Below are 18,616 nucleotides of genomic sequence, written 5' to 3' on the forward strand. Positions count from 1 at the left end.
AAACTTCACAGACACATTCAGGGGACACCTTAGACTTATTACATCTTTTAAAAAGACGTTCTAGGGCACCTTTAAGAACATTATTACTGTTTTTTATTACGGCTTTATTTCTCATAGTACCTGTAGATGTACCTCTCTGAGGTTGCCGGTGAGGGTCTGGGTGTCCAGCTTTCTTTCAGCAGCCTCCAGTCTCTCCAGCAGAGTGACTCTCTCCACCAGCAGATAGGCCACTTGCTCACTGGCACTGCTTTGGCTGATCTCTGCTAGACCCTCCTGTTCCAGCATCTCCACCACCTCCTTACATTGGGAGTCTGACAGACACAAGGTACGTAAGGACTACTTACTGGACTTTAAGTGGGTTCAATTTGGGCATTGTGCAGAATGCAAGAGCTATGTTGCGAATGGAATACTAATGGAATACTCATTTCTGCAATAAACATTATTTTGCATTCTTAATGAAATTCTATGTAAAAACCAGTGTTGTTAATTAAAACTAAAAATATGAATAATTTCTGTTAATTGAAAAATTAAAAATGTTGCTATGGCATCTAACTAAAATAAAATAAGTTTAACTTGATGTACTAAAAATATTAAAAAACTAACACTGAAATAAAAATAAATTAAAGCTAAATATGAATATTAAAAGGCATAGTATGTATTTTTTACCACTAGAGGTAGCATATTCAAAACAAAGGCGTAGCTTGATGACGCCGAGATTGAGCACGGAATCATAGGACATCGTCTTCACCTCACAGCCAGTGAAATAGAATCAGGATGGGACATGGGCAGAAATCATGCTCATGGATGAGATTATTAACGTTACTATAGTATTAAACAGAGCGGGGCCAAGTGCTGTGGAAGCTGAAAGAGGCCGCTGGAGCAATTGCTAATGAGAGACAAACGCAAACACATCTCGAGAGAAGCAAAACATTTATTATGCCACTTTTGCTTCTTCCGGTTAATCGTATATGGGTTAAAGCAGTGCTGTTTTATCATATTAGATACATTTGAGAGTGTTGAAAATTATAACGCACATTTACTCAGCGGCTGCTATGAGACACTTGTTGCATACTGCAGTAAACTAGATCGATATTAGCATATCATATAAAGAAAACGAGATTCAAACAATAAGACTAAACGTGTTGCGTTACATAACAATGATTAGTTTTATGTCAATAAATGTATCCAAACAGTTGTTCCCTTGTCTAATAAAACAACAATAATAATACATTAACAATAACAAAAACAGTATATTAAAGCATTTTTGGTGTTTCCATGGAAATCAAGGGTAATACTGGTATGATGTCATTGATAGGCGATGCATGGACACAGTCCTTGTCCTGATTAAAATGGCTTATTTCTCTGGATTTAAACATTTTTGGAAACATCTGGGATAATGTAAGTACACAAGTCAACAATATATAACACTGTCCTACAGGTTTAAGCACTGTTAAATCTCACATAATGTTCCTTTAAAGAAAAAACTAAACTATTAAAAATAAAAATGTCAAAAGCACATAACAAAATTGAAACTGAAAATATACAAGCTAATATAAAAAGATATTAAAATATTATTTTTAATATCAAAATGCATTATTATCACAATATTAATAAAAACTATAATAATAAATCAATTACACTAAGGGTATGTTTACACAACAATGTTTTTCGTGTACAGATGACAATGTTGTCAAAAAAAAAAAATCCCTTTCACATGGATCCGCGAAAACAACGCTGTTTTATGCATGCCAGGCCAGTAGGTGGCGATGGCACTTTATAAAGAAACACTGCTCGCCTAGACTGAACATGCATGACGTGCATGACGTCACCATTTTCACAAATTTGCGTTTTTATAGTTTACATGGAGATGATAACATGTAAATAAAGATGCATTAAAATTTTTCAGTTTTTAGTAGAAAACGGTGTTGTGTAAATGGCCCCTAAAATAACACTGGTAATAACATCTTGCCAAATCAAATGAGTTATTGGCTGATATTAATTCTGGATCATGGATCATGGAAGAACCAGTCAAGCACACTGCATTGTGGGACACAGTATTCACACTGTTATATACTGCACATTCGAGAAATGTGGTAGCTGATCTATGTGTTCTAAGACTACAGAAAACTTTTCTAAGGATACAGAAAAGTATGTATAATGCAGAGTATTATGCTATTCGAAACACAGGCAAGGAAAAAACTGCGAGGCACATTGTTTACTACAAACACATTCTTAAGAATGATAAAATCAATATAAAACCCTCACCCTGTTGGTGTTTCATTAGAGCGAGTTCAGCACGGAGCTGTTCGTTGTCACGTTCGTACTCCGCTGTAAGAGATTCCCTCTCCTCCAGCATGTTTCGAATATGCTCCACGTAATTTTCCACCTTGAAAAAACCCATCAAACAACCAGTCGGCACAGCAAAGGCATTAGCTACAGGAGTTTGTTTTGGTCAGGAAACAGCGTTGTCATGTTACAATGTTGATGAGGGAGACCATAATTAGCTATTCTTTATGGCTGAGGCCCGGCCTGCCATCTGCTGGCTCACCTCTCTCATCTCGCTGGCCTGCTGTGTGCGCAAAGTCTGCAGGTCTTCAGTGGCTGCAGTCAGGCTGCCCTCGCTGCGCTGGAGCAAACACCACAGGTGCCGCTCACGCTCCTCTGCTGAAGCCTCAAGGGACACACCGTCCCTGTGCAAGCGCAGGGTGATCTCGTCCAGCTCCTTTTCCTTAAGAGGAAACAAAACAATGAGCCTTTTTTTTTCTTGAACTGTAAATGAGGCCTGGGTTACTTGACACCATCTAGTTGTCACAGTCAACAGCGTGTCTAATTGTTCTGTGTGAAGCAGGTCTCAGAAGCCTATTATCCTCTATACTGTAACTGTATCATTAAAGGATTAGTTCACTTCAGAATTAAAATTTCCTGATAATTTACTCAACCGTGTCATCCAAGATGTTTATGTCTTTCTTTCTTCAGTCAAAAAGAAATTCCAGGATTTTTTTCCATATAGTGGACTTCAACGGCTACCAACTGCAGTTTAAATGCAGCTTCAAATGGCTCTACATGATCCCAGTCGAGGAATAAGGGTCTTATCTAGTGAAACAATCTGTCATTTTCTTAAAAAAGCTTTTTCTGAAGCTGCAATTTGGACCTTCAACCAGTTGGTAGCCATTGAAATCCACTATATGGAGAAAAATCCTGGAATGTTTTCCTCAAAAACCATCATTTCTTTTCAAATGAAGAAAGGAAGACATAAACATCTTGGATGACATGGGGGTGAGTAAATTATCAGGAAATTTTAAAGAGGACATATCATGAAAGGCCATGGCAAAAAGTCTGAGCAAAGCATGCTAACTGTTCTGTCAATGGCTGCACAGATGAGCACAGAACACTATTTAGAGTCTTGTTAACTTGTATAGCCTGCAAGTTGACTCTGGCAAGCTCGATTGCTAAAAAAGCAACTACATAAATTTATCCACTAACCATTCAGAAACATTCAGTTGCATTCTAGAAGTTGTAACTTCTTCCTGAGTCTCTCAATCAGTGTCAGACTGGTTTGAACAATGTAAGGCTGAACACCGTAACAATCGTCATTTTGGCTGCGTGAGATTCTCCAGCTTTGTTATTGTTGAGCAACTGAAGCACGAGCTGTTAAAGCTCCACCCTCTTTTGGAAAGCAGGCAGGGAGCAGCAGCTCATTTGCATTTAAAGAGACACACACAAAAACGGCATGTTTTTTCTCACAACCAAATAGGGGCAAATTTGACAAGCTATAATAAATGATCTGTGGGGTATTTTGAGCTGAATCTTCACAGACACATTCTGGGGACACCAGAGACTTATATTAGATCTTGTGAAAATGGGCATTATAGGTCCCCTTTAATTCTGAATTGACCACAAGATGACTTAAAAAGTTTTAAAATTAGACAAAACAAGGTTTTAAATAAACCAAAACAGCTACAAATCAAGATGACAACTGATATATTTTTATTTTAATTATTTTCCTCAACAACTGTCATTTTTATTTAAGAACTGAGGTTCTCTTATTCTTGGAAAAGCTGCATATTTGAGGAAATTTTGATTTTTGTGAGATTCTAGACCTGAAAAAGTTATGAAAACTAATAATATCATAAAGTAATGGAAATTTCCATAGTGAAAATCTATTTTTATAACAAGCTCTGAAATATGTTGAAATCATAATATGTAGAAGAATTTGCTGAAAAATTGCCATAAATTTCAAATAATTTTAAAAACTTTATTTCACAATCACAGTCATTTAAATTCATTCCTGAACCATCAAGAACACTCAGTTATCGAATCTACTGAAATTACAGAACTTAAAGGTGCCGTCGAATTGAAAATTGAATTTACCTCGGCAAGTCGGCATAGTTGAATAACAAGAGTTCAGTACATGGAAATGACATACAGTGAGTCTCAAACACCTCCTGCTTATATAAATCTCATTTGTTTGAAAGACCTCCGAAGAACAGGCGAATCTCAACATAACACCGACTGTTACGTAACAGTCGGGGTGTACGCCCCCAATATTTGCATATGCCAGCCCATGATCGAGGCATTACACAAGGGCAGCCAGTAACGTCTGGATCTGTGCACAGCTGAATCATCAGAAAAGGTAAGCAAGCAAGGACAACAGCGAAAAATGGCAGATGTAGCGATAATAACTGACATGATATTTTTAGTGATATTTGTAAATTGTCTTTCTAAATGTTTTGTTAGCATGTTGCTAATGTACTGTTAAATGTGGTTAAAGTTACCATCGTTTCTTACTGTATTCACGGAGACAAGAGCCGTCGCTATTTTCATTATTAAACACTTGCAGTCTGTATAATTCATAAACACAACTTCATTCTTTATAAATCTCTCCAACAGTGTAGCATTAGCCGTTAGCCACGGAGCACTATCAAACTCATTCAGAATCAAATGTAAACATCCAAATAAACACTGTGCTTACGTGATTATACATGCTGCATGACGAACACTTTGTAAAGATCCATTTTGAGGGTTATATTAGCTGTGTGAACTTTTTTTATGAAGTGATAGAGTCGAGAGCTCGGGAGGGGGCGGAGAGCGTGCGATTTAAAGGGGCCGCAGCATGAATCGGCGCATTTCTAATGATGCCTCAAAATAGGCAGTTAAAAGAATTAATTTAAAAAAATCTATGGGGTATTTTGAGCTGCAACTTCACAGACACATTCAGGGGGACACCTTAGACTTATATTACATCTTGTAAAAAAACATTCAATGGCACCTTTAAAGGCCTGCTGAAGTGTCTTGGAATGCGCAGCATTATTCAATATGTTGACGTAATTTCAACTGAAACAGGACAACAGGGCGATATATCGAACAGCCCCGCCCCTTTTTTAAAAATAGCCAATAGCATTTTGTTTATATCACAGCTCGGCCAGAGCCATTAAACTCAGTAAAACCTCTGTTTCCTTTTAATATCTAACCGTTTATCCTCACAATCTCCTCTTTATCACTGTAAAATACAGCATTCTGTGCAGAATTTATATGGTCTAAGCCAACTTGCAGATATGATCCACTCTGTGCTCTCGTGTCCCTGGGCCAGAGCAGACTGTGCTCACGCTGCGGTGGTTCACGTTATACTAACGTGAAAACTTCATTTGCGTCAATGAATAGCATATTTACACGGTCTGAATCATTCCCTATTCTTTATATAGTGCACTTTAACATGTAAAATTAGTAAATGTGTGAACAAATGACCGATTTCAGCCACAGCTTCAGTGTAGGAGGGGGCGGGACTTCAGACTCTAGAGAGCATTTGATTGGACAGAAGATTTGAGAAGAAGCTGAAGTGCGATGTTATGTCATGAAAATCCGTGATCCATTTTAGCAGAAGTGAGAGACTGTAAGTTTTGAATGCTTATATTTTATAATACAGTGTATTTTCTGTAAATAAAAATCTTTGAAAACAAGCAGCTTTCTCATTACAACGGAAGTACCAGAAATATCAAGTCAAAAATAAATTGACAACCACTGAACTTTCATAGCATCAGGACAGCGTGATAATGCATTAAATTATCTTGAGATAAATTACTATCTGATAAAAATAGAGTTTATGGGAGGGGGAGGCTTTTTTAAATAATTTAATCAGACGTACATGAGGAAACTTTGTCAATTGCCATTATAAGCATATTACATGGTATCAATGTACTGTTTCCTGCTTACTTATATCAAATGTATAAATACAAAAACGACGACACCATACCTCTCTTTTTTCCATGACCGAGTACAGCTGAACTGGAGTCCGTGCATCACTTGCAAATTAGCCAGAAGTGTTTATGAGAACAAAGTTTAGATTGTGGTTTCCAGCATTTGCGTCCGCCCATGGCAGTCTCTGACCTAATCATCACTTCATTAAAAAAAAAAAAAAAAAAAGGGAAGCATAAAACATAACTCAATGTGTTACTATAGTTTGCATGTCTTTAAATGAACACAATACAGCTTTAAGCAACGACTTTTATATAACGTAAGTTACACTAATAACAATACAACTGTAACAAATGACTACACAAGATCTTCTGCATAATCCAAAATCCATTATCATCCGTCATCAAAACTTTCTCTCTCATATTCACAATTTATCTGCAGTCACGGGTGTATTTGACAGGAATAATGTTGCTTCGGGTTTTTACTAGAATATAAAAAGTTTTCTAACCCTAGCACAGTCTCAGTCCGCTAACTTTGGCTAGCGGGCTAGTCCGCAGGTATTACGCACGAGCCTATTTTCATATCCTCCAGGCGGCTGTTAAAATAAAACAAATTAAGATTGTTGTTGTCCTTCAACATCGATTTATGCCAGTTAATTATGCCTGTCTCTTTGCAAATATTGATGGAACACTAGAGTGTCGTATCTCATGAGGCCTACCAAGTGTTTTGTTGCAGCTGCTCGCAATAGCTTGGACCGAGTGCCTAGGCAACGGGTTAAACCATTACTGACAGAGAGGGGAGAGAAGACTGCGTTGAGAAGTTTCAGTTCACCTTAACCCAGCAGCAGATGGCGGTGTTTGTTCTATAAAGCAATTTATTGGCAAAGCTGAATTTTCAACATCGTTACTCCAGTCTTCAGTGTCACATGATCCTTCAGAAATCATTCTGATAAACAAATCCGATGCTCAATTATTTTCATTACTCAGTTATTAATAATCAATGTTGTCTTAGCTACTTGAGATTTTGTGGAAATTGTGAAAGTTTTTTTCTTCAGGATTTTTTAAATGAATAGATGTTCAACAGAACAGCATTTACTACCAAAAAAAAAAAAAAAAAAAGATATTTTTGATCAGTTTAATAGATAATAAATCCTTGCTAAATAAAAGTGTGTGGGTGTGTTAATTTTATTATTGTAAAAGCAATCACATTTGAAACTATTTAAGGTAACAGTGAATTAAAGGGTTAGTTCACCCAAAAATGAAAATTCTGTCATTTATTACTTACCATCATGCCGTTCCACACCCATAAAACCTTCATTAATCTTCGGAACACAAATAAAGATATTTTAGTTGAAATCTGATGGCTCCGTGAGGCCTTCATAGGGAGCAATGACATTTCCTATTTAAATCAGTTAATGTGAGTACAGTGTTTCAATATTAATGTTATAAAGTGAGGAGAATATTTTTGGTGCGCCAAAAAAACTAAATAACGACCTATTTAGTGATGTCCGATTTCAAAACACTGCTTCAGGAAGATTCGGAGCATAAATGAATCAGTTTATACAACAGTTCTGTCTGGTTCTCGAATCTGATTGGCTGATAGCCATGCGATATTTCAGTGATAACAGCACTCCTACTGCCTTTTCACCGTTTGTATCACTCCATCACTCCGCTTCCGCTTGAAGTGACCGTCATGGAGGCCGATCAAATCAACCGTAATTTTTACAAATACTACTTCTTGTACCACGAACTGTAGTTTTAATAGTTTTTAAGGCGAGAATGTAGTTGTTTAGACCTGAAACATGTGACTCATATTTAATAACAGAGCCCATTTTACAATTTGTTTTGACGTTTTCGGAGATGCGAGCTCGAGTGCGTCAGCGGCCGTTCAGTGCTTCTGTAACCGCCGAGAACAGCTTCATCTCGGCCAGTGCCTCAGGGATTTGCCGTTGGCTCTTATAGTGGTTAAACATGAGACATAATTCAATTTGAGTACATAGAACGGGCAATCTTTGGTCTTATTAATCTATTATTTTATATCTATTAGAGCAAGTCGAATTGTGCTATATTAAATTTGATAATAACGTTACGTTACATCACATTGGCTACAACTAGACGGGACATATCAGACTCTTCTCCGCTTCAAATACGTAAAACATTAAACTTTATAAACATGTTTTTTTGAGTAAAGAAAACGCTTTACATTTTTTTTTCAAACATCAGATCTTTATTTACCTTTGCATTGCACAGAGGAGATGTCCAAACTGCGTGCGCACTTCATTTAGAGGTGAGGCGGATTGATTCGGCCTCGTGCCTACGGACGAATCACAGCGTGCTGATATACAGCCATATCGCACGGCTGCTCGTGTGATATTGCTCATGTATCGAATCATGATTCAGAACGCATGTCAAACTGCCAACGGCTGAAATCACGTGACTTTGGCACTCCGAACAGCAGATTCTATACACTGATTCATTTGTGCTCCGAATCTTCATGAGGCAGTGTTTTGAAATCAGCCATCGTTGTTATTTTTTTTTTTTGGCGCACCAAATATTCTCGGCGCTTTATAATATTAATATTGAACCACTGTACTCACATGAACTGATTTAAATATGTTTTTAGTACTTTTATGGATCTTGAGAGAGGAAATTTCATTGCTCCCTATGAAAACCTCACGGAGCCATCAGATTTTAATTTGTGTTCCGTAGATGAACGAAGGTCTTACGGGTGTGGAACGGCATGAGGGTGAGTAATAAATGACAGAATTTTCATTTTTGGGTGAACTAACCCTTTAAAGCACACCTAATCTGACGGGACTCGGACAGAAATCATGTTCATGGATGAGATTAACATTACTGTAGTAAGCAGAGCAGGGCTGAGTGCTGTGGAAGCTGAACAAGGCCGCTGGAGCGATTACTAATGAGAGACGAACGCGACGTGCAGCTCGAGAGCAGTCGACGCTTCCGCTTCTTCCGGTCAAATGTTTGTGTGGTAACACAGCGCTGTTTATCATATTAGATACATTTCAGTTTGTTGAAAATTATGTTATAATGTGCGTTCGCTCTGTGGCTGCTATGAGATACTTGTTACACACTACAGTAAGCTAGATCAATATTAGAATATCATATTAATATAAACAAGAATACGAGATTCAAACAATAAGACTAAACGTGTTGAGCTATATAACAATGATTAGTTTTCTGTCTATAAATGTATCCAAACAGTTGTTCCCTTGTCTAATAAAACATATAGTATAGTAAAGCATCTTTGATGTTTTCATGGTTAATTTCTACAAAATTAAACCCGAAATCGAGGGTAACGCAGGTACGATGTCATTGATAGGCGACGCACGGACATTATTTCTTTGGATTTAAACATTCTTGGAAACATCTGGGTGTAAGTACACATATCAACAAATATAACACTGTTCTAGTGTTTTTTTTTTTATATTTTAATCCAAAAATCTTACATATTGTGCCTTTAAAATAAGTGAATTGGAGTCAGATGTATAAAACATTAATTTATTAAATTATGTGTGGGTGGCCTGCAGTAAAATACTCTCTATATATACTAACTCTTATACATTTAAACTAAAACAAACATTAAAGGTTTTTAACACATATATACAGTGAATATATGTTAAATCAAAATAAGTTTAAAACTATATCTAATACATAGCTATAATCAAGCTGAGGTCACCTCTAGACTAAACTTAAATAGGAGGAATTCATTTATGGCACAGTATTTTACATGTCATTGCATTAATCACAAGAAGCATAAGAGCTTTTATGTGATGGAAGTCCTCATATATGTTAAGCCAGACAAATCCCTTGTTTAATTTAGCCCTGCTTTTACATTTGTAATTAAACAACATTACAACAAAATTCAGATTTCAACTGCAGAATAAGAACATGCAAGAAAATGAAAACAAAAGTCCATACACATCTACAGATTTTTTTATAACATATTTTTTTTTTCTCTAAAAGAATGAACATTAAGTTAATAAGTTAATACAAACATTATTTACAGTAGTAAAAAATACCTCAATAACATGGCGTTAATAATGAAGTTTAACAATGAAGTAAAATGACCATACTGGCTCATTAGCTTTTTAACCCATATCACAGTGCAACTTTTTTCCGGTGGAAGTTTGCCAAATAATCATTGAAGTCTCTCATAGCAACATACATTCTCTGCCTTCATTTTCTGGTGATATTGCAGCTTTGGAGCTCATAGAAGAGAACATATGCCTGATTGGACTGAAGCTTCTCCTCTGATATTGCATCAACACTGTGAAAGGAACAGAGCATTAATGTTTTCTGCTCTATTAATCAAAATAACTATTAATTCTTTATTACGATAATAAAATCTTAATGTCATCAAACAAAGAAATATAATCTTTCTATATTATCTCTAATAGGAGCAAATTACTATTCTTGTGTATTGTAAGAGGATTTCTCTTTGAATTGCCCTTTAAATACCATTGTTTTATTGTATAGAAAAGGTCAGAGCAAAAACTGCACCCACCATGAGTCATTATAGTAGCACCAGCCCTCCTCCTCTCGACATGCGGCTGTGTAGTGACCCATATTTACTGTGCCCGAATGATTGCACACTGCATACAGATCATACAGCACTGGCCCTGAAAGCAAGCATTCAGCCTTATTGCATACATCACTAAACATAACAATATTCAAACTTTATCATGTATAAAGTTAGTACATTATACTCATTCTTGTTCTCACCACAGTCAACCGGTCCAAATGGCCCTAAATCCAGCCCGGTCAGGGGGAAGGAAACGGACACTGTGCTTTTAGAGATTGAGTACCTTGACATGGTAAATCGATTTAAGTCTGAGATGGCAAGTTAAGTCAGTGTCAATAAGCATGTACCTTTTGTAAAGCATGTACTTGGTCACATGACCTTACACTTACTGCTCCATTACTGTTTGATTAAAGTGATAGTTCGCCCAAAAATATATGACTTTCTTTCTTTCGATAAACACAAAGATTTTTAGAAAAAAGAAATCAATCTATGTGGGACATATAATCAGTGTTGGGGGTAACACATTACAAGTAACTTGAGTTATGTAATCAGATTACTTTTTTAAGTAGCAAAGTAACACATTACCTTTTCAGTTTCCAACAAAATATCTAAGTTACTTTTTCACACTTATTGACTGACAGCTCTCCTGTCCCCATGTTGAGAGAAATAAAGTGCAGAGGCGTTGTGTGCGCTGTGTGAACATGATGGTTATTGTAGTTCTAGACTAAATGTGAACATGCATTTACTCATCTCACTTGCACGAAAACATTCAGTATTCCACAAAATGAATAAAAACAGTGAAATGCAATCTCAGAATTGTACGCAAACCTGTAATAATTAACTATATTAAATTACACAAATATACTTTATGTATTTAATCTCACTTTATAAACCAATGTCTTTACTGCTGACCTTCAATGATCAAATTCAACCATACTAATTATCAAAAATTAGTAAATAAGAGTGTTCCTTCTCCTGTATCCTATTATTCTTCAATCCAGAATGGCAGCACAGCTGAAATGTTTATTTCAGGTGTAAATATGGATTTCCTTCAGCCTGAGGCTTACTCATTTCACTTTGATGCGAAAGGGCCTTTACATTTGCCAAAAATAGAACTTTTTTGTTGTTATTAAAAAACAAACAAGCAAGCCTAGCCCAGGTAAGAAAAAGTAACGCAAAAGTAATGTAACGCATTACTTTTCACAAAAAGTAACTAAGTAATGCAATTAGTTACTTTTTAGGGAGTAACAAAATATTGTAATGCATTACTTTTAAAGTAACTTTCTCCAACACTGCATATAATCAAAGTCAAAGTCATTTCACTCGGTGGCCATCTTTTAAATGCCTCTCGGGCATCCTGGGCATCATGCAATCTCTTTGAATGGGGAAACATCAAATTCTCCAAAACTGTTCGCCAACCTTACGATTAAATTTCATATTTGAAATCACCAATGAAATCTGACAACAGCTGTCTATTAAATGTTTTATCTAAACGCTCGAATCATGACAAAAAACTGTATTTTTTATGCTGGATCAAGCTAATGCGCATGCGCAGACATAAATGCGCGTCTCTTCTGCCATGTTCCAGAGGTGCGCGTCTGACTGTTTCTATAGAAACCGGTGCTTCTAACGGCTGCTGCAGTGACGCGATGACTTTACCAGTCGGCGATTGGCTTTTATTTAGAAAGCGGGACTTATTCCGCCATATTGCGCGTTACACTTTCTCCCATTCAAAACAATACAAGTGACACGTCTTGTGTTATTCTATAGTCTTTGATATAATGCAAGAATGAGTGGCGCTTTTTTGATGCTTGAAAAACCACACACAGCAATCATGGCGGTAATCCATATGATCCTAGTGGAATGAATCAATGTCTTCTGTTATTAAAATTTTCATTTTTGGGTGAACTATCCCTTTAAAGGTACAATGTGTAAATTTTAGCGGCATCTAGCGGTGAGGCTGTGAACTGCAACTAACAGCGCACACCCCTCACTCCCCTCCCTTTCGGAGGACCTACGGTGGCCGTCTGGGCGACACAAGACAAAGATGTCGTCATCTGAGACAGCAGAGAGCCTGTGTTGTTGCAATGAGGTTTGTTCTTACTTCTAACAAAGAACAATCTCTGCTTTTAATAAACCAGATGAAGACTACTACTACTACTACCACTACTTTGTGCTTATTCAACATAGTGACGATGCAAGCTGCCTCTAAAAACACGAACGTATAATGACGACTTGACATAAAGGGGGAACCTGCATGTATGAGATAGAAATGGCTCATTCTAAGGTAATAAAAACATAACGGTTCATTGTGTATGGTCTTATGCACCACTGAAAACATAGTTATGTATATTATATTGCATTTCTGTCAATAGATCCTCACAAATGTTACACATTGCACCTTTAACTCAGCACTGACAAACTGAAAAGGATACGTATTACCAGGATTCTAGGAAACCTCTGGATGGTCAGTCTTTTTGTGCTCTCAGTGCGACGGTTACACCGCTCACACATCTAAGACATACACAAATCCACAGGTATCAGTGTAAAAAGCCCATTTTAAATGCAAGCAAACTGGACATTCTTTTCACTTACCGGCGAGTTTTCTTTATCAAGTTTTTCCTCTTGGGAAAAGAGGTCTAGACACTCTCTTAGAGTGACAGTTCGGCCATAATCATTCTTCTGCAACACACAAACACATAAAAAAAATGACACATCATCCGCACAACACTAGAAGGTGAGGACAGGACCTGAGAGTATTACCTTTGGGATGGGGAGTGACAGGTCACAAAACACATCAAAGGTGTTGGAGTAATGGGAGCAGACTGAACAGTGCAAGGAACTGCGCAGCTGACCAGAGAACAAATCTGTGACAAGGGAAAAATGTTTGGGCACCAGGTGATCAGGATTTAAGATGGACAGAAAATAAAAAATATACAAACATAGCACAACATATCAATATTTTTATTTATTTATTTTTTTTTACAGCAGTGAAGTAAAAAGTGAATAATTTATGCAATCAAAACATTTAAATATTATGTAAATTTTACTGTTGCACATGTAATGTAATGCTGTAATGCCCTCCAGATGGTACTTAAAATTAAACGGTTAGTTCACCCATTACAATTACTCACCCTCATGTCGTTCCACACCTGTAAGACTTTCGTTCATCTTCATAACACAAATTAAGATATTTTTTGATGAAATCTGAGAGCTTTCTGTCCACATAGCTGTCTAATGAGGGTGAGTAATTAATGACAGAATTTTCATTTTTGGGTGAACTAACCCTTTAAAGTTAAAGAACCAATCATTTTATTGGAAAAGCTGTTGCATCATACTTACCAACAATTTTACTGTCATCCCTGTCAAGATGCCTCTGCCACATTGCAAAGGCTTCCTCTGAAATCCTGCAGGAGAGAATGAGTGATTTAGAGGATCTGAATACCTCCAACTCAGTTTGTTCTTTGCAGGATCTGTCTCTTCATGGAGTACCTGAATCGGGTGTATGTTGGTTCCTTAATTTCAATAACTGCAGGACGTTTGGATGGACGACGGTTAATTTCTGTATGTAGCCTGTCCAGGAGGAACCGCAAGAACTCCTGAGCATCCTGCTGACTGTGTGAGAGAAAGAAATGAGATGAGTAGATTATTTGATTGCAACATATTATATACGGTACAAACCAATTTTGCATAATACTGACAAATTTTAATATTGTGTTATTCAGTTATAATTTGTATTGAACATACCTATAGCCACTGAAGTAAGGCACAGACTCTTTAAAGACGCGATAAAACTTCCCAGGATTCACTGTGGTTTCCCCACCATCACATTCCCACAGGCCAGACAAAACTTTGGAGAATTCTATGAGAAAGTCATAAACAAAAATATTACAAAGAGAGTACCTGAGAAATAAGCACAGACCACAAAACCCATTTGAATTCTGCACATAATGCTGTATTTTAAAGGTGCCCTAGAATTAAAAATTGAATTTATCTTGGCATAGTTAAATAACAAGAGTTCAGTATGTGGAAATGACATACAGTGAATCTCAGACTCCATTGTATCCTCCTTCTTATATAAATCTCATTTGTTTAAAAGACCTCAGACGAACAGGCGAATCTCAACATAACACCGACTGTTACGTAACAGTCGGGATCATTAATATGTACGCCCCCAATATTTGCATATGCCAGCTCATGTTCAAGGCATTACACAAGGCCAGCCAGTATTAAAGTCTGGATCTGTGCACAGCTGAATCATCAGACTAGGTAAGCAAGCAAGAACAATAGCGAAAAATGGCAGATGGAGCGATAATAACTGACATGATTCATGATATCATGATATTTTTAGTGATATTTGTAAATTGTCTTTCTAAATGTTTTGTTAGCATGTTGCTAATGTACTGTTAAATGTGGTTAAATTTAACCTCGTTTCTTACTGTATTCACGGAGACAAGACTGTCGTTATTTTCATTTTTTAAACACTTGCAGTCTGTATAATGCATAAACACAACTTCATTCTTTATAAATCTCTCCAACAGTGTGTAATGTTAGCTTTAGCCACGGAGCATAGCCTCAAACTCATTCAGAATCAAATGTAAACATCCAAATAAATACCATACTTACGCGACTAGACATGTTGCTTGACAAACACTGTGTAAAGATCCATTTTGAGGGTTATATTAGCTGTGTGAACTTTGTTTATGCTGTTTAAGGCAAGTGCGAGCTCCGTGGGCGGAGAGCGTGAGCATTTAAAGGGGCCGCAGCCTAAATAGGTTCATATTTAATGATGCCCCAAAATAGGCAGTTAAAAAAATTTATAAAAAAAAATCTATGGGGTATTTTGAGCTGAAACTTCACAGACACATTCAGGGGACACCTTAGACTTATATTACATCTTCTAAAAAGACGTTCTACGGCACCTTTAAAATCTTTAAACTGATACAAAAATGTGATAAAATAATATAAAATGTATTAAAAACAAAATGTAATTAAATAAAATAATAATAAATAAATAAATAAATAAATAATAATACATTTTCATGTTTTTCTTTTTAAATAATCATGCTGCCCCAAATCCAACCCATGGCACTCAAATTTAGATTTTGTTTTTGTACCACCACACCTCAAAAAATAATGTTTAAATGACAGCTGACCATTCATAAGCACAGGTTCTTGGTTGGAGTGCTTGTCCTGAAGGAAGGCTCTCATCAGACAGTAGTCCCGAAGATTACGAGTGTGGGAGAGACACTGCACGATGGCATTGAGGAAACACTAAAAACAAAAGATATTGTGTGAATATGTATGGAAGACAATACCATTTTTAAAACATAGGCATTACATCATATTTGTTCATTAGAACATACAGTATTTCCAACGTTACGCAGTCCAACTTGTCCATTTCCCAATTGCAGCTCTCTCTGTGGGAAAAAAAGTGACAGCAAATGACTGTCAGCGTGACTTCCTCAAATTACATCACAAGCGGTGACAGGTTTGCCATTTACCATTCCTCCTGCAGTGATTGAGTGTCCATTTATAGATCTCTGATCCAATTATAAGAGGGAGAGAGAACACTATCACATATAACACTGAGGTTAAGACCAGATATACTTAACTCACTGGAGAAACGTCAGTGAGAATCTATACAGGTGTCAAAACACATCTATTTTTATATTAATTATTAATTTGGTTTGCAGACAAGCTAAGCCTTTGGTTTCCAACATACAAGTGTTGACAGGATAGGCCTATATATAATATATTCCATGTGTCAAACACACTAATAAGGCACTGTCTCACCTCTTTGTCCGTCACCAGTAGGAGTCCCATGATGGACGTATATAGTACAGACTGTGAAATGTCCACGTTCTCTGGCTGAAGGCCGTTTTGAGAGACTAAGGTGCGGCACAAGGCCTGACAAGAGCTGTCCATTGCAGTGGATTCAGATCTTGGCATTACCACGTATTCATAATACGCAACCTCACCACTGAACCTATGAATGAAATGACGAATGAATAATGAAAACATTACATTATTTACTAAGTATTTTTAGCGGCTATGATTGTCTCGGTGTGCCGTGTGTAAATCGAAGTGGAAAGAGTCTACACCATAAAACAATATTTTTAGATAGTAAATATTGCTGAAAACATTCATTTTTGATTCAGTCCTCTTCCCAGCATGCACTGGAACATGAATATTTAATATGGTCACATTGTTTGACAATTTTACGAAGTTTACAACTCAAAAAAAAATTTATCTAAATTTTTGACTGATTAATAAATTATTGACAAAACTACTGTCTATAATACTGCTATAGAGAATGCAGCATTGATTCAGTGCTTGGCTATAATACTTAGAAACATTAAAATAGCATAACCGTTTACAAAATAATAATTATGCATTAATTACATAAAACGATTACACAAACATTTTGTGTACTCACCCTTAGAAACCCAGTATCGTCTCCGCTAATTTTTCGATTGATGGTCAGTGAGCGCCAGTGTTTCTGTCTAAACATCAAGCCCAATTTTTAAACATTTAAGCGTTACTGTCCTCTCATTACACCCGTTGTTCACCTGTCTGTCCTGTCGCTGTATTTGTGAACAAGCTTTAATCATGGCTAATCTTTCCTCTCTCTCTCTCTGTAGGACCTTCTATAATTAGCCATGTCTTCTCCTTTGCTTAAGAACAGCTTTGACACTGACATAGCATGTCTACACGCAACCTACAGTCACTATATTAAACTACAGCACATGTTATGAAAAAAATATGCAAAGCATGCAAGTTTCGATGTTTATAAAGAGTAGGGTATGGTTGTAACACTTTTTGTTTCAGTATTGAGGTAGAGTGCTCAAACTTTTTTAATACAAGGTACCTACATTTGTTTACTATAAAAGGCGCCAATTCAATCCTCTGTAAAAAAAAAAATATCACAGCCCTAATGAGTTAATGTCATATACTGTACATGGTGTGCCTGTGTTACAACCTATCCCACAACTGGGGTAGGATGTAACACATGCTGGGGTAAGATGTAACAATTAGACAAAAGAAGCAAAAACAGCAGCCATGCAAAATGCTTCAAAACATGTTTATTGGAACAATCCAAAAGAACAATACAGAACAATTGCTTTCTTTTTGTGACTGACAACAGCTCAAATCTACTTACTGTTTGACTCAGGAGTGTGTGAACAAACTTCCTTAACAATATTTATGCTTAAAGGGTTAGTTCACCAAAAAATGAAATTTCTGTCATTAATTACACACCCTCATGTCATTCTAAACCCGTAAGACTTTCGTTCATCTTCGGAACACAAATGAAGATCTTTTTGGTGAAATCTGAGAGCTTTCTGTCCCTCCATAGACAGCTTTTACTACAGACAATTTAGGCTTTTAGTCACATATAAAAAGTAATCAGCAAACATAAACAGAAGCTCAACCAAACCTGAATGACGCGCAAGAACAAACAGCTTGCGGAAGAAACATGCTGCATAACCAATGAGACTCAGGATGTGTCCGAAAACTGGAAAATGCTGCCTTCTGAGGACACTTTTCAAGGTAGGAAGGTAGGAAGGCATCAAGGCACGTCCGAATCCAATGTTTGCTTCACTTCCTGTCTCATGAGATACCTTGCTCAAATCGATTTTTGAAGGAAGCATAGATGTATCCTTAGCTGCCTTTGATATCCCACAATCCTGTGCTTTCCATTCTGTGACAGTTGAGCTAGAAAAATAAAGATGATGTCCAAAGGTTGCATTTGCTGCTCAGTTTGTGTGTAAATGTACGATTTTGACCAACATATTTCAATTTTGATATAATTTCTATCGAGAAATTACTACTGTAATAATTAAATATTTGTTTAGTTCTCACCAAAGTTCGCACTATT

At 36.7% G+C, this 18,616-nt stretch overlaps 2 protein-coding genes across 11 annotated transcripts in view; both read right to left on the reverse strand.

Moving 5' to 3' along the window:
- The window catches only part of ccdc30 (coiled-coil domain containing 30), a 28,039-nt gene extending 21,078 nt beyond the window's left edge, over positions 1-6,961 (reverse strand). For 3 of the 8 annotated variants that reach the window (XM_067371022.1, XM_067371024.1, XM_067371016.1), the window contains exons 1-6: positions 6,911-6,961; positions 6,701-6,787; positions 6,251-6,394; positions 2,549-2,728; positions 2,266-2,386; positions 121-311 (exon numbers count right to left, since the gene is read on the reverse strand). In XM_067371022.1, coding sequence (XP_067227123.1) covers positions 121-311; positions 2,266-2,386; positions 2,549-2,728; positions 6,251-6,265 — 507 coding nt within the window. In that variant the 5' untranslated portion in view covers positions 6,266-6,394; positions 6,701-6,787; positions 6,911-6,961. Of the gene's footprint in view, positions 1-120; positions 312-2,265; positions 2,387-2,548; positions 2,729-3,483; positions 3,617-6,250; positions 6,395-6,700; positions 6,883-6,910 lie in introns of those variants that run through there. The other 5 variants (XM_067371023.1, XM_067371020.1, XM_067371019.1 and 2 more) reach the window with 4 other exon arrangements.
- Positions 6,962-10,000: 3,039 nt separating this feature from the next.
- Positions 10,001-17,303, reverse strand: usp21 (ubiquitin specific peptidase 21). 3 transcript variants are annotated; one of them, XR_010892882.1, is made up of 14 exons: positions 17,177-17,303; positions 16,534-16,726; positions 16,242-16,280; positions 16,104-16,157; positions 15,894-16,011; positions 14,485-14,599; positions 14,230-14,352; positions 14,080-14,144; positions 13,501-13,604; positions 13,333-13,419; positions 13,173-13,251; positions 10,915-11,045; positions 10,720-10,834; positions 10,001-10,482 (listed from the first exon to the last, which is right to left on the reverse strand). XR_010892882.1 is itself a non-coding variant. In XM_067371530.1 (14 exons), exons 2-14 carry the CDS (start codon positions 16,687-16,689, stop codon positions 10,392-10,394), a joined length of 1,254 nt encoding a protein of 417 aa, XP_067227631.1. In that variant the 5' UTR covers positions 16,690-16,726; positions 17,177-17,303; the 3' UTR covers positions 10,001-10,391. The 3 variants fall into 3 exon arrangements, 2 of the variants coding, with proteins under 2 accessions (XP_067227631.1, XP_067227632.1); XM_067371530.1 differs by having other exon boundaries at positions 10,938-11,045; XM_067371531.1 differs by lacking the exon at positions 16,242-16,280 and having other exon boundaries at positions 10,938-11,045.
- Between the last annotated feature and the right edge of the window lie 1,313 nt (positions 17,304-18,616).

This window comes from Chanodichthys erythropterus, chromosome 20 (genome assembly GCF_024489055.1).
Source record: "Chanodichthys erythropterus isolate Z2021 chromosome 20, ASM2448905v1, whole genome shotgun sequence".
NCBI classification, from domain to species: domain Eukaryota; kingdom Metazoa; phylum Chordata; class Actinopteri; order Cypriniformes; family Xenocyprididae; genus Chanodichthys; species Chanodichthys erythropterus.